General features: G+C 38.1%; 1 protein-coding gene across 5 annotated transcripts in view; it reads right to left on the reverse strand.

Moving 5' to 3' along the window:
- Positions 1–1,062: 1,062 nt before the first annotated feature.
- The window catches only part of Pcmtd1 (protein-L-isoaspartate (D-aspartate) O-methyltransferase domain containing 1), a 61,748-nt gene continuing 42,424 nt past the window's right edge, over positions 1,063–20,386 (reverse strand). For 3 of the 5 annotated variants that reach the window (XM_026786570.1, XM_026786571.1, XM_005362239.3), the window contains 3 exons: positions 9,626–9,797; positions 8,485–8,608; positions 1,063–4,156 (listed from right to left, as the gene is read on the reverse strand). In XM_026786570.1, the coding sequence (XP_026642371.1) occupies positions 3,789–4,156; positions 8,485–8,608; positions 9,626–9,679 (546 nt within the window). In that variant the 5' untranslated portion in view covers positions 9,680–9,797 and the 3' untranslated portion in view covers positions 1,063–3,788. Of the gene's footprint in view, positions 4,157–8,484; positions 8,609–9,625; positions 9,798–15,214; positions 15,406–20,386 lie in introns of those variants that run through there. The other 2 variants (XM_026786569.1, XR_003378236.1) reach the window with 2 other exon arrangements.

Below are 20,386 nucleotides of genomic sequence, written 5' to 3' on the forward strand. Positions count from 1 at the left end.
ACTCATGTGGTCAAAAAAAAAAAAATAGATAAACAGTAAAAAGAGATTTAGACCAAAAAAAGAAAGAGCCTCTAAATTACAATCCCACATTTTCTTTAGGTCCCCATAAGATTATCAGTGACCCAATCAGCAGTAAGTAGCCTAGAAAACTACATTCATATTCCAAAAAAATGGATTATGAATGTTTGTCTTTGTTTCGAGTGTTGGTTACAAGTTGTTATGGATAATGGTCAGGAAAAAGCTAAACAAAAGAGGATTATAGTTCTTGTTTTGAAAAGAAAAAAGGGGGGCGGAGAGTACTGTGGGACAGTGGTCTTATACCCTGTAAAGATCTGTGACTTATACTGGTTTAGTAAAAATGCTGATTGGCCAGTAGCTTGGCAGAAAATACAGGTGGAGCAAGCAGACTAGAATTTTGGGAAGAGGAAAAGTTCAGTTTGCACTTGTCACCCAGACCCAGAGGAAGCAAGATGAGAATGCCTCCTTGAAAAAAGGTACCAAGCCATGGGCTAACACAAACAAGAATTATGAGTTAATTTAAGATGTAAGAGTAAGTTAATAAGTAGATTGAGATACTAGGCCAACCAGTTTATAATTAACGTAGGCCTCTGGGTGCTTCTTTGGAACTGAATGGCAGTGGAACCAGATGGGATAGAAACTTCTGTTAATAGGCGAGGTCATAACTGCCAAAGTAATCCCCTCTGAATGACTTCTTTGGACCACCTTCTAGGGCCACACTTTATCCAGGACTGTTCAGTTATGCCTACCCATGCTCCTTGACTGAATTCTTCTCAACCCAAAGCTCATGTTGATACATTAAGACAAGACAGGTGTGGGGCCACTAGATCACTGTTTTCTTTTTGTCTGTGAGGTCACACTGAATAAATCCCTTTCTGATTTCCTCAATGCCCACTTCTTTAATTAGGGTGTTTAGTCAGGAACTGAGTGTTACACTAAGTCAATAGTCAGAATGTATTTCCTGAAAACTGTGGTAAAACATCTACATGCACAGTAATTTTTTGAACTCAAAATAAAGAGAAAAATAAAAGACAGGCCACCGGATAATGCTGTGTAATGATGTGATCTGTTTATTTAAAATTATTTCCCAATATGTCCAATGATTTAGCAGGCTTTCTTTTACTTCCACCTCAATCAACAAACCTTTGTATTTTATTTTAACCATGTATGCTATTTTGACATTTTATTAATACCACATTTCAATACGTTGACCAATGGATAATACAGATTTCAATTAGATCCTTGGTAGGCACGGTCTCATTTCTGGATTCTTGGGATTTTGGTGATGGTGGCTGTTCCTTCAGGCCCTGTCTCCAACCTGCTGTAAGACTTAAGCAGCACACTCCTCCCTTCAAGGCGTCTTTATTGCCTTCAAAATGTAAATGTAAATTTCTGTCTGTAGGTAAGTCCATGAGACTATGGCCCATGATTTTTATATATCCTCTTTTGTTTCTCTTCTTTGAAGAACAAAGCCTGGTCTTGCTATGTAACCCCCGGTGGTCTCAAGCCTCAGGTATTCCTCTTGCCTGGGCCTCCAGTGCTGTTCCAGGTGGGAGCCATCACAAATGCTTTACTATCACTTGCATTTTTCTTTCTTTTCAGTTTATTTCATCTGGATTTGCTACTTCTTTACCTATAAAGCATAACTTTCCACAGCCAAACAAACATGACTTCATTAAAAATAAGCATGAACCCAAATATTCTCAACCTAATGCACTTAGATCAGTAGGTAAGACTGCTTTCCTTAAATTTTCATTGAATCCTACCTTTAAAAGCCAACCATAAAGTCACACCTGAAAAATAAAGAATCTACAAAGGACAAAATATACATTTCAAAGACAAAAAAAAATGCAATGATCCAATCTACTGTACAACTCATCAAAGTTAACAGAAGACAGTATAAGAACAGCCAACTTCAAATATATCACTTATAACACTCTCCTAAATAATATCATTGAAGAACATGGATTTTCAGATATCTGTACATCAGCGCCAAGAAAAACTAAGAAAAATGTGAGGGACAAATAAAACTACATGGGTATCAGGAATTGAAAATTAAAATTCTAAACCAGAATTTTAAATGTAACAGTTTGTTGGCTCTGAGGTTAAATCGCAGTCACAGCAGGCTGGGATTAATCCCCAGTACCACTTCAGGGAAGAGGGGGATGACTTTTTCCTTTTTTGGACAGAAACAAGATAGGGCATTTCTCAATAATAGTTTGCTAATTATGTTAAGAAAAACTGGACATGCCCATTCCAACAAAAGTCAAACGAGCCCTTTTCATAACACTGTCTCTCAAATTACTAAAACTGTTTGAATTATTTGAGTCAAAACTATTTTAAATGATTAGTATATGCAGAATTATTGGAGCTGAGTCATTTAAAACTATTTGAATCATCATGATTGTATTTCCTTAGGCAAATCCGAGTAGCTGTTCTGACAGTGATGTGGTGAGAATACGTGAGACCCTTGAAATCTTCCCATTAAAAACATATAATCTGTGTGATGCAAAAAAGTAAGTAAGTAGCTCACATCTTACATCTTAACAAAGAGCTGTGTGCAAGCCTTACGAGGAAAAAACTGGTAACAACATGCACTGCCTGTTTTAGCACTGACACCCATTATAGGTTAAGAATGTAACATTAAGCAAAAAATAAAAACTACTGTCATTTTACCAAAGTAATAAAACAGAGAACAGAAGAAATGAGTTTGGTGTGGATCCCAGAGATCTCATTGATTCTGAACCAAATTTTAATACAAAGGCATCTACATACAACTTCCATGACTGTTTATACTACAAAGATTCAAAACAGATGAGGTGAGCATGGCCTACCTCGTCAAAGACAAATATCATGTAACTGAAAGTCCCGTACAGTGCCTCGGCAGACCACATCATTCCTCTGCTACGTGAGGTACGTAGGAAGTGAGGGGAACTGAAAGTGACTCACTGTCTACATTCAGAGGCAAACGGGATAATGAATGTCTTTTCGAATCTAATACTTCATAATTACAGAAAAGCAATCCTAAATATACTATCTTTAAAATTCTAGCGTTAAGATGACCCCATTATCTTTAACTACTGAAAAGACAAGGGGCCTACACAAACTAGTTGTGTTAAGTAGCCATCTCCTACTTTAATATTCACTTGCTGTGCTCTTAAAATCTCTATGAGAGAAGCAGGAATTTTCCCTGTATCTTTTGGCAATAGAATCAGAAGCAAAAGTTTCAGGCCTGTAAAATTTCATGATGTCTGTAGTTTTTAAAGCTAAATTATTCAATATCTTGAATTATTATTGCACTCATATGTTGCCCGGAATATGTCTACAACAAAGTAAGGTAAGCAGGTCTACAAACATTTGCTTTCCTTATTAGATAAGCGAGCTCACACAAAGGAAATGCAAGCTGCAATTGGAATAAGCCTATATATGTGTGACAATGTATCAACCTCTTACAGAATGAAATCCAACCCTAACTCTATAAATCAGTGAAGAACCAGAATAGAATAATTATACACAAACTCCTGGCTATTGATGCATTTCACGTTGAGATCACTGAGCTAAAACAGCATTCCCTCAAAATTTAAGAAAAATAGATTTTAGGAAAGAGAATCTTTTAAATCACTGAATACATCATTTCTGTCATTAAAAGAAATAACTTAAGCTTTTTTTCTGCAATAATTCACTCTAATGAATTAATTCTCTAACTCCTAATAAACACTACATTTACAAGAGTAAGGGAATTATCAATAGGCATTCTTCCTTGTTGTAAGTTATTTGTCTCTAAAATATGTCAAGTAAGCTTTTAAAGACTCGGGGAGCGGCAGCTTCATAATCTTTTCCCTCAGCAAGTTCTGGGGCGGCTCCTCGTGCTTCACAGCTTCACTGGAATCTTTCTCTTCTTCATCTTTGCTGTCTTCTTCCATTTTTTCATCCTCTTCGCTATCTAGAGGCTGAGGAATAAGCTGATTACCCACAAACACGTAAGTGTTAATTCTCTGTTTAACTCTCTTTCTTTTCCTCTTGGGTGGAGCCCTTTGTGGGATTCCTTTGGCCTGCATCTCATCATTGATGAAGTTTCTAAGTGTGCGTCGAATGTAAATACGAGCCAAGTCTTGGAGATTCCTGACAGCACATGGGGCTAAAAACAAGCACAAAAATGAAAACATGATACACTGTTCATTTCTTCACAATCTTTAGAAAACGTCAAACTACAAGAATCTACACTGAGAGTGCTTAGTACACAATGTCTAAATGCGCACTGAGCAGAGCAGGCAGCATGCAAAAATGAGGCGAACATCCAGGTTTCTATCTATATGCATGCAGTCTTGGGAGTAATAAATAATAATTTAGAAAAAGGGTAAGGATAAAGTGATAAGTACATAAGAATTTTTACCCTGCATATTATATTATACTGTTTTTATGTTTCTTTGTCATATGGAGGGGGCTGATCACAACCCCATTCATAACTCCAATTCCAAAGGATCTGACACCGTCTTCGGACCTCTGAAGGAGCAGGCACGCATATGTTGTACATGCATACATGCAGACAAAACAGTCATATAAATAAATTAAAAACAAATGTAATTTTTTTCTTAAGAAAGTGAATAAATCATATGAAGACAAATACAGAAAAACTCAAAGCAACATTTCAATATCTGCCTGAACTCTGGAGAGTGCTCACATACGGACATGTGTGTGTATGTGTGTAAGGTGGGAGAGAGAGACAGAAAGAGGGGCAGCAGAGAGAAAGTAAGCAAACACACACAGTAGTTCACGGCAAAGAAGCCTTCTGTACCAGCTGTGGATTAATACAGACCCCCCCAATGCAAAGGCACTGTTCTAAGACACTAATGTTTACTTATATCAAATGTGCCACAAAAAGGAGGAAGAAGGACCATAAACTCAACTGTACAAAATATCAAGTGTGCCTTTGATCCAAAATTGTTTAACAAATTATTGAACAAACTACTTGTTAAACAATAGGTCAGCCACATAAGAATGCATTTAGATACATGGCTAGTTTAAACTAGAAAAGTCCCTGAATGTTGGTAGCTCACATTCGTGGAAGGGATAGGGTAAAAAGATGCAGAAGGGATAAAAGGGAACAAAAGAAGGATAAAAACAGGGGAAATAAAGAAAACAAAACAGCAATCATGTAACAGGAGTAACAGGAAGTTCTTGGTTAGATGTTCAGTAGCTTTCCAGTAGCTAGGGCCGAAGGCTCCCTGAGGGAATGGCTCTGTCAGAGTCTAAAAGGAGTGCAGTCACCTAGCAGGCATGAAAATGATCTGGGCAGAGAGAAGAGCAAGGCATTAGGAACCGAAAGGACTTCACGTGCTCAAGGACTAAATACTGTGTAGGTTGTGTTTGCAACAGTAGGTCAGCTGAATGAACTCTTGGGTGGTCACATGTGCTATGGACACTGACAGGAAGGGGCAGGACAGAAGAGAGAGACAGACAGAATATTGATATATAACAGAGAACAGAAACAAAGTGGCTATGGGACTCAAAGCAAAAGTATCACTAAAGCATCCAGTGTCCAGGCTGACTTTCTGGACAGGTGCCAGTGTCAGATATAAACAGTGGACCCAGAGAAGAAAACAAGAGGAAACTCAAGTGTGTTTCCTTGTATTGAATCTGAGACAGCCACCACTGTCAAAAGTCATTTCAGGAGCAATATCAGCAAGTACAGGAGACAAGCGGGTCGCTGGGACTTCCTCTGGCCTCTGCATGTGTGTGCATAGACACATGCATCCCCACATGCGTATGCTCATAACATAAACAAAAAATAAGCATTAAAAAAACCTATGTCTTTACAGCCAGAGCTACAGAGTGACACCCTGCTTCATGAAAATATACAATTACAACAACAAAAAGGGAAAGATCAAGAAAAGTCATTTATTTAGGTTGAACCACACAAAAACATTTTGGTTTTCCTTTAAAAAAAACTAATTTCAAATATTAAATAAAATTTCAGAGAAACCAAAGATAAAATTGTATAATTTATTATGTAGTTTCTGCCCCTGCCTGAACTAAAACAATATACTCTTATTTTTGAAATTTTAAATAACATTTTTATGGTTTCACATGCATATAAACCACATAAACAAAGTCATAGAAAGAACTGACTTTAAGTCAAATAAAAAATTGTGGTAAATCCGAAGAAAAATTGTAACTTCATTTTAGTCAACTACTGACTATGAATAGTTTTAATGTTAACAGAATCATCTGATAAGGGGTTTACATGTGTACTGTTTTTATGGGATTTTGCGGCCAGTGTTCTAGTCTATTCTAATACCCTGTAATTATAGGATAATGTTCTATGAACAAAGAGACACTGTGACTTATTTTAGCAAAAACAGACACTTGTTCTTATTCCCCATTCTTTCATGGAATTTTAGTAAATAGCAATTTTTAAAACTTTTCACTGTGTGATTATTATACAAATTTTGGGTTCGGGGGTAACAACCTCAGAATTTTCAACCTGTTTTTGGAGACTCCTGTTTACATACAGAAAGAATAAATAACAAAACTGTGCCCTGACCCTGAAATTAACAACTATCTCTTCATGCCAATACAATTTCATCAACCCTCCTCCCTTTAACATCCTTACCAAAGCTATTTCTATTGAAAATGTATTTCAGGGGGAAGATAAATTGTTTTAATTTCGGCCTCTATATTTCAATTGATCCTATTTCATTAAATATCTGTGTGTCTTCCTGTGTGTATGATGTACAGCACACGTATGGATGTCAGATGACAGCTTTTGGGAATTGGTCTCCTCTGTGGGTTCTTAAGATCAAATTCAGGACATTAGGCTTGCTTTGTAAAGACCTATAGCCACTGAGCCTTCTTGCTAGCCCCTGACAGTGTGTGTGTGTGTGTGTGTGTGTGTGTGTGTGTGTGTGTGTGTGTATTTTGCAACCAAATATCCAACTGCCTTATTTGCCTTTTCTATTTCTGAGTAGGGGATAAAGGCAGATACCCTGAAGTACACCACCCATGTCAATCATCAGTTTCACTAGCGTGCAAGCATATTTGCAGCTAAGACTCACACAAGTTAACCTAAAAGAAGTGTCAGATAAAAGAAAATAGCTATTGCTGCCACTATGATGCTTTCGTGAGTAAAGCACTTCCACGGCTACTGTGCAACTGCAGAGCCTAACAGAAAGAAGTGTGCTTGTACACAAAGCACCTGCTGCACGTGCGTAAGGACATGCCCACAGGCAGCGTGGACCACAGAGCTCTTTATCACTTTCCAATGGGCTATGATAACTAAAGAGTAAAAATGATCACAATTCTGTTTTTTACTATGGGAGGGAAAATAACTCTATGTTGTTATTTCTTGTTAGCTAGTAATTTAGGTAAGTTTAGTTAGTAGAGAACGGCATGGGTATGCAGACTTCAACCATAAAACAGGCTAAAGGACACTCATTGATTGTGGTGCTAGACACCACACAGTCTTGTTTTAGGTAGTCTGAAAGGGTGTGAATGCTGCAGCCCATTAACTTCAAATTTTGTCTCTCTGTTTTTAACCCATTCTTATTTTTAGTTTTCCTCTTGTATGTAGATGTCCTGGATATGGTTTGCCTCCTGTACTGTGTTATTATCAAAAGTATAAAGTCAATAAACACATTTTTTAAAAACTGGTTAAGAATAGTTTCTAAATTATGAAAAATTTTATAACTGAGAGTTTAATCTCTTTCTAAATGAGATAAAAATAAAAACACAGGAGTCAAAATGGAAAAATTTTATAACTCCTTAAAAGTAGTCACCACATCTCCCAAGCACTCTTCAGGATCCAGATGAGGAAACCTTCAAGCCACTGACACCTCCACAGTGTGACCTCAGGGGCCCACAGGTCTCTGCACCTCCTCTCTATCTTCTCTCTTAATTTTCAGGTGGGAATAGTTTGAGTGTGTAAAACAAACAAACCAACTGCTGGCCACCTGCATCTCTGATGCTGCCCTAAAACTCAAACACAATAGCTAGGTTCTGTTCACCCAGGTGCATGCCTCCTCTAACTGGGTGGCAGTTACAAGTCTAACAGAACTACGAAAATCTAAGCTCTTCTCCTCTCACTGATCCTGCTTGGTAATCAAGCTGACACAAAAATCATTAGGTTATCTGATAACTGAAAAAGCAAGTAAAACAAAAGATGCTACCACAAAATTTTGACCAAATAGGTTTTTTGACTGCGTTCCAATCACAATTCAAATCTTGCCTCAGCAGACAAACCTTTCTTCCCACCACCCTTAGACCAGATGCTGTTCCACAACCAGTTACTGCCTATCACAAACTAGTAAGCTCACAGTCGGTATGATCTATTTCTTGTTTCCAGAAAGAAAGCCACAGAAGAATCAATCCACTCATTGCAGTGCTCATTATAGTTACGTGATCCACCAAGTCCAAACAGTGAGTGAAATACCAGGAACCAGCATTCTTTGAGTTCAAGGATCTACTTACGGAGTCCCACAGAATCCGGCGTGCCGTTATCATTCTTACTAGGCTGTACTAGTGGTGCAAAGGAAACAGCAAGGATATTTTTACTCTCCCAGGTGTTTTGTCCAGTCCGCATAATCTGTGTTAACTATTTGGAGTAAAATGAGAAAGAAGCAATGTGGTTACCTTAATGTCAACGTTTTAAAGGAATAATTGCCAATGAGAACGTGTGTGTGTGTGTGTGTGTGTGTGTGTGATGTGGGAGTGATTTCTTTCTAATCTGTTGCTTTCATTGGTTAATTAATAAAGAAACTGCCTAGGCCCATTTGATAGGCCAACCCTTAGGTGGGTGGAATAAACAGAACAGAATGCTGGGAGAAAAAAGCTGAGTCAGAGAGTGGCCATGATTCTCCCACTCCAGAAAGACGCAGGTTAAGATCTTCCCCGGTAAGCCACCTTGTGGGCTACACAGATTATTAGAAATGGGTTAGATCAATATGTAAGAGCTAGCCAATAAGAGGCTGGAACTAATGGGCCAGGCAGTATTTAAAAGAATACAGTTTCCGTGTAATTATTTCGGGTGTAAAGCTAGCCGGGTGGCAGGACACAGCCCCACCGTTCCCCACAACGTGTGTGTGTGTGTGTGTGTGTGTGTGTGTGTGTGTGTGTGTGTTGCTCAACTAAGAGGCAAGTCCTCTATGACCAATCACATCCCTAGTCCTTCTAGAAACACGTCTAATAATCTTTAGCACTCTCATCTACTGAGCCATTTTTCCAACCCCTCAATGGCGATTTATTTTAGCTTCTTGTTTTATTTATGAAGTTAAGCAATTGAAGCCAGTCACAAAGCAGACTTAACATGCTACAGGTAGAGCCCATGCACTCCACTAATTACCTTCCAGATGATGAACCCAGGGGCAGCTAGCTGACTTCCTGGGTGAGCTGACTAGTCAAGTGGGCTCTGGTCTCCCAGTTACACTTCCTCTCTACATCTGCTTCCCTTTAAACCAATTACAGATCTCTTTCAGGTTTTTTTTCTGTGCACTTATGTAGATCTATAAAAACTTTTTTCTGCTTCAAAGGTTAGTTTCCCTGTAATAAGATGGTAATTCCGAATCTCACAACTGTGTGGTCTCTCATGACGAATGCAGGACACAGAAGGTACCTGATCCTCTATAGGCATGACCAGTATTCCCCCAACTTTGAGCAAGATCTTCATGTAGTTTTCGTGATCTTTCTGCACTCCAGCTCCACAGTAAATTCGATCATACTGATGACTGTCAGAAGCTATCTGAAGGCAGTTACCCACCACAAATGCGGGTTCACAGAATTCAAATCTGTGTGAGGAAACAAACATTTTAATTTGCTTAAACAACTAAATAGCTCTCTGACAAATCACCATAACCCTGTCCTTGAAACAGCAAGGCTACCAAAATTAATTTTAAGGATAAAATACAATTAGGCAATTTGAAATAACATATGTGTGGAATTTAACACTGTTCAAGTAATATTGTTTTGTTATACGTGATACACAAAGCATTAACCTATTCTGGGCCATACAAACCCTGCTTAGAGCATAAAAATGAATGTAACGAAAAGCCCATCAAATGACAATTTTGAGATGCTCCCATAATGATGTTTGAAGATGAAAGTCAACAACAGAAAAAGGCTTCCCTTTCTACTCTCTTTCCAATATGTGGGACGAAAAGAAAGGAGGAAAGCTCTTCAAGGATTCCTCTCTGCTTGACAATGTTGCTGACAGAAACAGTAGCAGCGTAGCTTTGGCCAAAAGATGCCAATTTACCACTAAGAATAGGGTGGCTTTAATAAAATTTGTGGCTAGGCAACTTAGAAGAATGGGATAGAAGCAAGTGAGTGGTACTTTGTGAACTGCAGCTTTGGCTCCTGTGGTTTTCTTAAGCAATACAAGGAGATGTGGTTTCAAATTTCATCCAACTAAGTCCTGGTTACAACACTAGTTACTGGTAATTTTTTTTTTACATCAATAAACTATCCTATACAGACTCTATGTTTTAAACTCTGTCAACAAAGTAAAAAACAGACTGTTATATAACATAAAATTAAAACCTCAATGCAAACACAATTCTTTTTCCTCTCAGACCTTGAATTCACTATACAGCCCAAGATGATCTTGAACTCCTTGAAGTCTTGCTTCAGCATCTAAAATGCTTGAACTATACATGTGAGTACCCATTCTCAACCACATCCAGTATTTTGAAACTACTTCTTAACCTTTGAAGCTGAAGGTAATAAAATCATCCCATAAGAGTGAGCCAATATTTAGAAATGAAATGATTTACAGTGGGAAAATGGCATACACTGGAGGATGACCAAATGATTTCGATCAGAACTAATTTTACTTTACAAAACATATCCTGTCTATTGATGATTACAGTGAATTTCTTCCATCCTAAATTATTAAAAATTTATTAGACCATAGATACATCAATGGATATACATTTAAAGAGTCCACCAGTCTTGTGCCCTAAAAGCATGGAAGGGCTGAAAGAGCTGGGGGTAGGAGTTAGAAACAGTACACACTGTACTCTCTTCTCCACACCTTCACACTGAGCCAGGCAGATTCGTCATTTCTTTTACTATGAACACCAACTCACTGCTTACATTTTTTAGAACCTCATTCCATCATTTTGTCCTCCTGCAGAGACTTAGAGGTTGCTATGTTCTGGATTTAGTGTGAGTGCTTCCTTCAAAGAACCTATGTGTTGTAAGCTGGTCCAAAGGAGGCAATGTTGAGAGGCAGAAAAGTCTTTAAGAAGGGAGGTAACTAGATCATGAGGAAACCATCCAAAGGGATTAACTGCCATGTCACAGGGGTAGGTTAGGACTCATAACACTAATCAGTTGTTACAAAGCAAGATCACCCCAAAAATATTGTACAATATTCCCAAATACATGTCCAAGCTGTCTGCCATGTCCTGATGCATCAGGAGGCCCCACCAAGGCAGCTGTGTTGTTATAGCACTGACAGGTTCCTAGTCTAGCTGTGACCTATACACACTCTGTTGACACTAAACTGAATTGCTTGTCTCTAATTTCATGTGAGAACCATGACAAAGCATTCCTGTGTCTGCATGCGCTGTCCCTTTGCCCCAAATCCCCTCACCGGCCATCTTCTATTAATAAATGTCTACTATACTTTCAAGTTACACTTCACATATCAACTTCACAATGAAATCTTAATCTTTAAAAGTATAGCTTACCTACATTAGGGATATTTAGCTTCTCTCAGAAACAAAACTAAACAGCCCAACCTCTGATTGTTTAAGATAGGGTCAAAATGTATTTTCTTATTAGATTTACTTATCATTGTATGTGTATAGATGTTTTGCCTGCGAGGATGTATATGTGCCAAATGTATGCCTGGTGCCAATGGAGGCCAGAGAAAGCATTTGGATTCCCTGGAACCGGAGTTAAACACAGCTGTGTACAGCAATGTGGGTGCTGGGAATCAAACCTACATCCTCTGCAAGAGCAACAAGTTCTTCATCAGTGAGCCGTCGCTCCAGTTTCAAAAAGTAAATATCATGTTGTAAATCACATGGTCTAATGGTTTTTATTAAATCTATAACGACTTCTCTCTTTAAAAAGCTATTTTTAGTATGTGGAAAATCATCATTCTTTAGAAGTGAGCAGCTTACAATTAAAACCACAGAAAATCATTCAAAAATTCTGTGCCTGATTTTAAAATTAAGTGTGTGCCTCTGCACAAGCTCCCCCCAGATGGTTCCCGTTCCTAGTGAAGGAGAATCTCAGTGCAGCTCTGGGTGCTCACTGCAAACACAAGAGAATGGACAAGGCAAACACTACACAATTCCACTCACTGCGGTATAGTTTACATTGTGGTACATGCTTTGGCATTTAGAGGAAAGGAAGAGGATTCCGTAAGTGTGAAGGTGAAAGGCAGCAAACAGTCCTGGAGATGAGAGGCTTCCTGTGACTTAAAAGCTGTGATCTGAAAGGTCAGACAGGACTGTCTAGAGCCACGCTATCCAAGATGGCCTTTACTAACCTCACACACATTGAGACCTTAAAATGTGGCTAGTCCAACGAGTTGTATTCCGTGCATAAAATTCATATGAATTTTCAAAGACTTTTTGCAACTATTACTTTTTAAACTATTCTAGTAATTCTTTGACATTACATACCAATAAGACAAAGTTTACACAGTTACACCAAAGGACAAAAACACCACACAACTGGCCATTTGCTTGTCTCAGGCAGACAGATGGTGCAAGAACTTTTCTCCTTACCATACTTTTTTCCCTTTAGAACATCGTCCTGGTTTCTGGTTGTCATTCATTTAGTTGGTTTTGTTCTGTTTTTGTCATCTCTGAATATATCTAAATTTAACTGCATGTCTATCACCTATTACAACCCCCAAATGCATTTATTCAATTAAGAAAAACATATGAGAAATACATATGCTTTATAGTATCTTTTCTAATCACCAACTTTGAATAAGAACTCAAATTACAAACTAAATGTGATGATCACAAAAAAATCTCAAGGTTTGAAGAGAAATTTGCCTAGAAATACAGTTAGAGAAAAAGTCTATGCCCACTACAGTCTACAGTGATGCAAAGGTTCAGATCATGATGCTGGTTGGTAAATGCCCACTGAATCCATAGGGATGTGATGGTTCAAAGGTCATGATACTACCTGGTAACTGCAGCATCATGTATCCAACACATCAAAAAAAATCAAGATGCTTTAATGTCATAACTGAGTCTCTAGAACCAAGCTCACTATTCTCGTAATAACCTGAATGTTTGTTTTCCCTTCTGGTTGAGATAGGATGAAGTCTATTTACCTCAATGTGTAGATAAAAGCATTAGTTTAGAAGAAAGATCCAATTTCTGATGTCCACTAATACGAATGAAATATAGACTCCTAATTCACTCACTAGCTATACTTTTAACATACTAACTTCCTTAAACAGAACACTTAAATTTGAAAGCCTACAGGAATTAGAAAATATCTTAGGGCTGGTAAGAGGGCTCAGAGGGTAAAGGACCTGCTGACAAGCCTGATGATCTGGGTTCAGTCCTCAGGACCACAGGAAAAGACGAGAACTGTCACAGCTGTTCTCTAACCTCCAAGTCTGTGCCCCACCCACAACAAAACAGATAAAAACATATTGAGAAAAATAAACTTAAATCTCAAAAGTATTGTCCTGTTTCTAGTAATAAAAATTTTAAGAGTCATATCTAAAACTGTGAAATAATGTTGGCAATAAAACATGTAATAAGAATCTGCAAGCCAAATATACAACAAGAAGTCACCAGCACCTTATAACAATATTAAATAAAATAAAAAGAAATAAAAATTTCTTCCCGAAGTATTCCCTATTCAACCATTATTTATTTATTTATTTATTTTTAAATTTATTTATTTATTATGTGTACAACATTCTGCTTCCCACACACCAGAAGAGGGCACCAGATCTCATTACAGATGGTTGTGAGCCATCATGTGGTTGCTGGGAATTGAACTCAGGACCTCTGGAAGAGCAGTCAGTGCTCTTAACCTCTGAGCCATCTCTCCAGCCCCCTCAACCATTATTTATTATACTTATAATTATGGCTTAACTTTTGCTACCTGTAATACATAAATTTTTCACAACTGGTTAAGGAAAAAACTGTTCAAATTGTAAAGCCTTATTTATGTATAGAGATTAATTTTCTAATAAAGCACCTGTAGGTGCTTCTGAGTAGCACGCAGTGGAGAACTGGAAATGCCTCAGTAACGTCACAATACCTTTACAATTGCTGGAGAATGACAAAGATTCCACGGCTGACATTTTTTCCAAAATTCTTATCATTTAAGATACCCCTATTAAATGGTGGCACATATTTATAAATACACTCATTAATATGCACACTAGAATAACTAAATTAAGACATAGATGGGGCTATTAACAGTGTTATCTGTTACTGACTAGTAAATTATAACACCTATTGATTCTTCCAAGGAGACTAGAAAATAAAAAACTCAATTCTTAGTTCTTAACTATTCTAAAAGCTATTCCACACTGTTCTTTAAACACAGAGAAACAAAGCAGGCTTCAAACCCTGAACAAAATTTTCTGTGTAACCTAGAAGACAATAACCTTACCAGAAATTCTGTATATAAGATATATTACACATGTACACTGATAAATTATACATGTAATTCAGGTTAGAATATAAGGAAAAAGAAAATCCAAATTCTATTTTTTTCATAGAAATCACACATCAAATAAAACCTGGGAAATGCAACCAGTCTACCAGAATGATAAACGTGTGGTCATATTTATGAATGGCTCAGGTTATCAATGTGTGGTCATATTTATGAATGGCTCAGGTTATCTTTCCCGAATTCTTACATTAAAATTAGATGTTTTCTTAAAAAGCTGTACCTAGGTTAAAATTAGCAAACATTTTTTTCCTTTTTGAAAAAATCCAAAAGAGAATCTCTCAAACTCACTTTCTGGAGTCATACTACCAGATAAAAGTTATCTATACGTGGGGGAGGGTGTTGAAGCCTGTAAAACATCCACAAATTCATTCGCATGAGGCTTTTCACCAATGAACCTGAAAATACAATGACTCTTGTGAGACTGCCACACAGACCACATTTCACTCCCTCTTACTAAGCTGTGTACTGAAAACCATTTATGGAAGAATGCAGAACATACAGACATTTGGTTGAGGCCAGGGTTCCAGTCACTTACCTCAGCAGTGGCTTTCTTTAAGGGTGCATGCTGGACTATCTTCATCTCAGACGGACAGATGACTTCGTTCACAGCCCGGACCTTGCCAACTTGCCCATATAATTCTTTTGAAAAGCAGCTAGGAGAGCAGGGTGACCTAGCCTTGCCCTGTAGCTTCCCTCTTAGACGGATAGTCTAGGTCTAGGAGCTGACTGAGAGCAGAAAAAACAACATTCCCCTTCAATACGCTGTCAAGTGGGGGCCAGCAACTGTGCACCTGGTTTGTTAAGGTGCCAGAGGACACTGTCATTGAAACTGTAGACAATTATCCCAATGGAATAAAGGAATTTCAAGGACCTGGAAAAGAGTCCTACCTTGTCCTCATACCTCATCCAAAGTAATCTGACAAATGAATCACAAATCTTTTTCTTAAAATATTTCATTAAAATACACTTTAAGTCTTAAGAGCTATGACCATTTTGCTAAGAATATTTGCTAAAAATAAGATAAAAACTTGAAACATTTCTGCTGGAGTAAAAGTAAGGGAAGTATTAAACTCTTGATCTCGAAAGAAACCATTGAATTACCTTATAATCAGTAACTGAACTGGTGAATGAAAATTAGAAAGTGAAGACTTTACCTTTTCAAATGGTTTCCCTTCCAACGGAATCAAACTCATCTTAGAACAATTCAGGCATTATTTGAAACAGAGTATTGAAAATAAATACAGTGGTATCTATGTTTGTTTACACTGAATAAAAACATTGTAGAAACCCACAGTATTGAAACGGCTGTTCAATGTTTGCTAAAAAAACTGACAGCTAAGTTATTTAAAGCCACTCAATATTTCCACATAGATGTTAATGTGTATAACTGGTAGCCCTTTTATATTTTCAAGAACTCTCTCCTAGAATTTGAGTGTTATGACATTAAAATTTGTCTAGGAATGTGTGATGGTTCATGCCTACAATCCCAGCACTCTGGAAGCTGAGACAGGAGGATCACAAATTTGAAGCCTATCTGAGCAACGTAAGTTCCAGTCACACACACAGGAGGAAGGGAAAGAAGCAGGAAATTAATGTTTCTGAGACAAGGTTTGACTCTGTAGCCTAGCCTAGGTAGGCTAGTACGGAGCGCCCAGTGATTCTCCTGTGTTAGTCTCCCAAGGGCTAGGGTTGAAAGTATGCCTCATCATGATTAGTGCAAAAGCATATTTTAAGGGGGCTGAGGATACAGTTTAGTGATAGAATAATCTAGCATGTATAAAGTCCTGGGTTCAATCCTCACTACCAGAGAGAAGGGGAAAAAAACCTGCTTACAGTCTACAATAATTTGTATTAAGACTTTTTCTGAATGAATGAATGAATGGATGAATGAAAATGAAATTTATGCCCTGGCAATGATGAATCATGCATAGGCAGCCGATATATGGCCGTTCTGTTGAATGTGTCCATATTGGGTTCCATGGTCTAAGTTGACGAGGACAACTGACCACTTGAGGTCTCTTCCTCAAGAGGGCACCAGATCTCATTACACATGGTTGTGAGCCACCATGTGATTGCTGGGAATTGAACTCAGGACCTTTGGGAAGAGCAGGCAGTGCTCTTAACCACTAAGCCACATCAAAAAAGTATTGAGAAATACTGAGTATAATGAATTATAAAAGCAAAATGACTTCAGTACAATTCTCTTAAGAATGACAGAAGAGACTGCTCCAGTGATAAAACTGAATATAGAAGCACTTAATTTTCAAATACAAATCACTTGTGGGAAATAAACCTTTAGCTAATTATAAGTAAAACCAGGGTACTAGTTGTTACAATGCATCAATTACACTTTTGGAAACTACGTAAGATGAAGAAGACATTGCCTTCACTCATCCTCCCCTCCAATAAAGCCAAGGTGTCCTGTGTAGGGTATATACCAGCTCAGCGGTGTTTTCCTGTGTAGGGTGTATACCAGCTCAGCGGTGTTTTCCTGTGTAGGGTGTATACCAGCTCAGCGGTGTTGTCCTGTGTAGGGTGTATACCAGCCCAGCGGTGTTGTCCTGTGTAGGGTGTATACCAGCTCAGCAGTGTTGTCCTGTGTAGGGTATATACCAGCCCAGCGGTGTTGCCTGATTCTTCTCTGAAGGACATATGATACCTATGATAGTGCTGCTTTACACTTTGTAACCAGGGCCAAGTTGCTAGGCTACAGTTTATTGGTAGCAGGAATAAACAATGAAAAAAGCAATCGTTTTTACTGGCCAGAGTCTAAGACAGCAATTTTCAACTACCCTAATGCTATAACCCTTAATACATGTTGTGGTGACCCTCAACCATAAAATTATTTTCATTGCTACTTCTTAGCTGGTTTTGCTACTGTTAAGAATAGTAATATAAATATCTGATGTGCAGGATATCTGCTATGTGACCCCTGTGAAAGGGTTGTTCAACACCCAGGGATCACAACAAACAGGTATAGAATTATTGGCCTAAGACAAGACCTATTGCTCTGACTACCCACTACAGTTTTCATCACTTAGGACTCTTTTATGTGCCCATTTAAATAGAAATAAAAATCCACTCTCTATATGCAGATATGCAAACTATGCTCATTTGGCTATAGATAAAAGATCACTTCGAAAATTTTCTCTCTAGTCACTCTTAAAGGAAATATAACCTCCTGACCTTACAGGAACTTTATGACGTACGATTCCAGAGTCAAATCAACTGTTCATGCACATATATGCTAAGTAAACTCATATGCACAATTATAAATAAATGTGTTACTAATGACAAACTTTTCCATAAGGTCCAAGTTTATAATTCAAGCTTCCTTAGCTAAAATACTCACCCAAGTATTCACAGCTGGGGAGATGTACTTTGTTTACTGCATAAATACTGAATTAAGGTAAATTGGGCATGAGGTCCTGATGCTAACAGACAAGCACTAGGGAAGCCGGGAGTGTGAAACACACAGGTTGTCTCTCCAACAGAAGAGATGGATACGTCTTTTAGTCCAGAAAACAGGGAATCAATGTACTTAACAGCCTGGTGGCTTATGCTTTCTATAGCACCAGGCCTCACTTGGCCCCCACAAACTTTTACATTTATCTCAGTCACTCTCCCTAGATGTTAATATTAAGCATTATTTCTCGGTGAATAGAACCCATCTTCATGAGAAAGGTCACATGTATTTTGTAAAGATTTTCAATGTAAACATGTCTTAAGCTTTGTTATATACAAGATTGAATTAGTTACACCAGGAATCTTTCCAAACATGTGTTGCGCTTAAATATGCCTAAAGTAAACCACCTGGTGTCAGACTCTAACAGTCTGACCAACACCAGCTACTGCGTTGTACTGAACCTGCTTTCCTTCTACCTCACACAGATCATTACTCTGCCGGTCTTGTTGTTTGCAGAGACCCCCCTCCCCCAACTAAACACCCAATCTTCTCAAAAAAAACAAAAACTCAGCAATGAAGGCCCCAACACTAGTCTAGATCTAACACCTTTAATCTCAGCACTCGGGAGGCAGAGGCAAGCAGATCTCTATGAATTCAGGGCCAGCCTGGTCTACAAGAGTTAGTTCCAGGACAGGCTCCAAAGCTACAGAGAAATCCGGGTCTCAAAAAATAAAAAAAAAATAAACTAAAAATAAAAACAACAACAACAACAACAACAAAAAACTTTGGGACTATCAAATGAACTCTTGGCTCTATGAGTAAAATTTCTCACTACTACATCTGACAACTGGAGTTTGACCCTCAGGACCCACGCAGTGGGAGGTAAGAATTAACTCCTATAAATACAAGTAATGAAAATGTTCAATAAAATAAAAATGACATTTTGTGGTATGTAAAGACTGTTTGAGGTTAATAAACTAGCAACAGCAGAACAATGCGACGAGAACATGCCAAGTGCAATCCTTTTCCTGGTAGCAGAACCACCTTTTCCTGCAGGGGTAAAAATTGCTGGCTGCCCTAAGAGATCATTTAGCCCAGAAATCCTAAAGTATCATCTGGTCACTTGTATTTAGGAAGACTTTTGAAATCAGACTGGTTCATAAGGAAGTTCAGTGAACACTATCACTAAGGAATAAGTCCTTCACTCTTGCTCCCCATGTCCAAGTACAATGAACTCTGAGGAGTTGCTTTGAGCCATGCACCTGTTCATGCAGTGCTGACATAGCTCAACAGACATTAAGAACTCTTTTATTCAAAAAAACTTGATTTAAGACATGAAAGATCCAAGTTTGTACATAAAAAACACTCACACAAACACACACACACTACACCATGCATTACATATTCTAACACTGGTTAGCTAATAGACCTCTCGTCCTCTGATATGTGCCAGCTCACCCTGACCTGAAGCAGATATACGTAAGAAAACCTTTGCAGCAGAGATTAAAACATGCCCAACATGGCGATATTTTTGGAGGAAGGAGCTGATGAGAAGGCTCTGGACTCCCTGAATGAAGAGCTGAACTGGATTTTAAACACTTGTTCTCTCCATGCTAAATTCTAGAGATGACCAGTACAAAATTAATGAGCCATCTTCCTTGATATTGACTATTACTAATTAATATGTCTTTATACCTCCACACACAATTAAATATGAAATTGCTTAGAAGAACCCTGCATTCTACAAATGCTTTATTTTTTTAATTGAAGTAAAGTTGCAATAATATACCCAGCATTAAAAAAAAAAGCCTAAAAGATCATCAAAATACAAATGACACGAAGAAAAATATATCCTCTAACTGGCTACCAAAACCAAACTATGTAAAAAGAACAAAGCACTGGCCCAATGAATCAACTTTGATTTCTTAACTTTCTACCAGTTGTAGTTGATGCAAAATGAAACAGTTTCCTAGTACTAGCCACTCTTTGAATGAGACCCATTTGTAATTGAGATATTGAACAGTAAGTATTATTTCATACCAGTTCTGATTAGCTTGTCAACTTGGCATGAGCTAGGGTCATCTGGGAAGAAGGAACCTCAAGTGAAAACATATCTCCAGCACACTGACATGTAGGCAAGTCTGTGAGGCATTTTCTTGATTTCTGATTGACTTGTCAAGACCTTGCCTACTACTGTGGGAACTGTCATCACGAGGCTGGTGGTCCTTGGCTGTATAAGAAAACAGGCTGAGCAAGGCATAGGAGGCAAGCTGGTAAGCACCCCTCCTTCATGGTCTCTCC

This window comes from Microtus ochrogaster, linkage group LG5, assembly GCF_000317375.1.
Source record: "Microtus ochrogaster isolate Prairie Vole_2 linkage group LG5, MicOch1.0, whole genome shotgun sequence".
Classification (NCBI taxonomy): Eukaryota; Metazoa; Chordata; class Mammalia; order Rodentia; family Cricetidae; genus Microtus; species Microtus ochrogaster.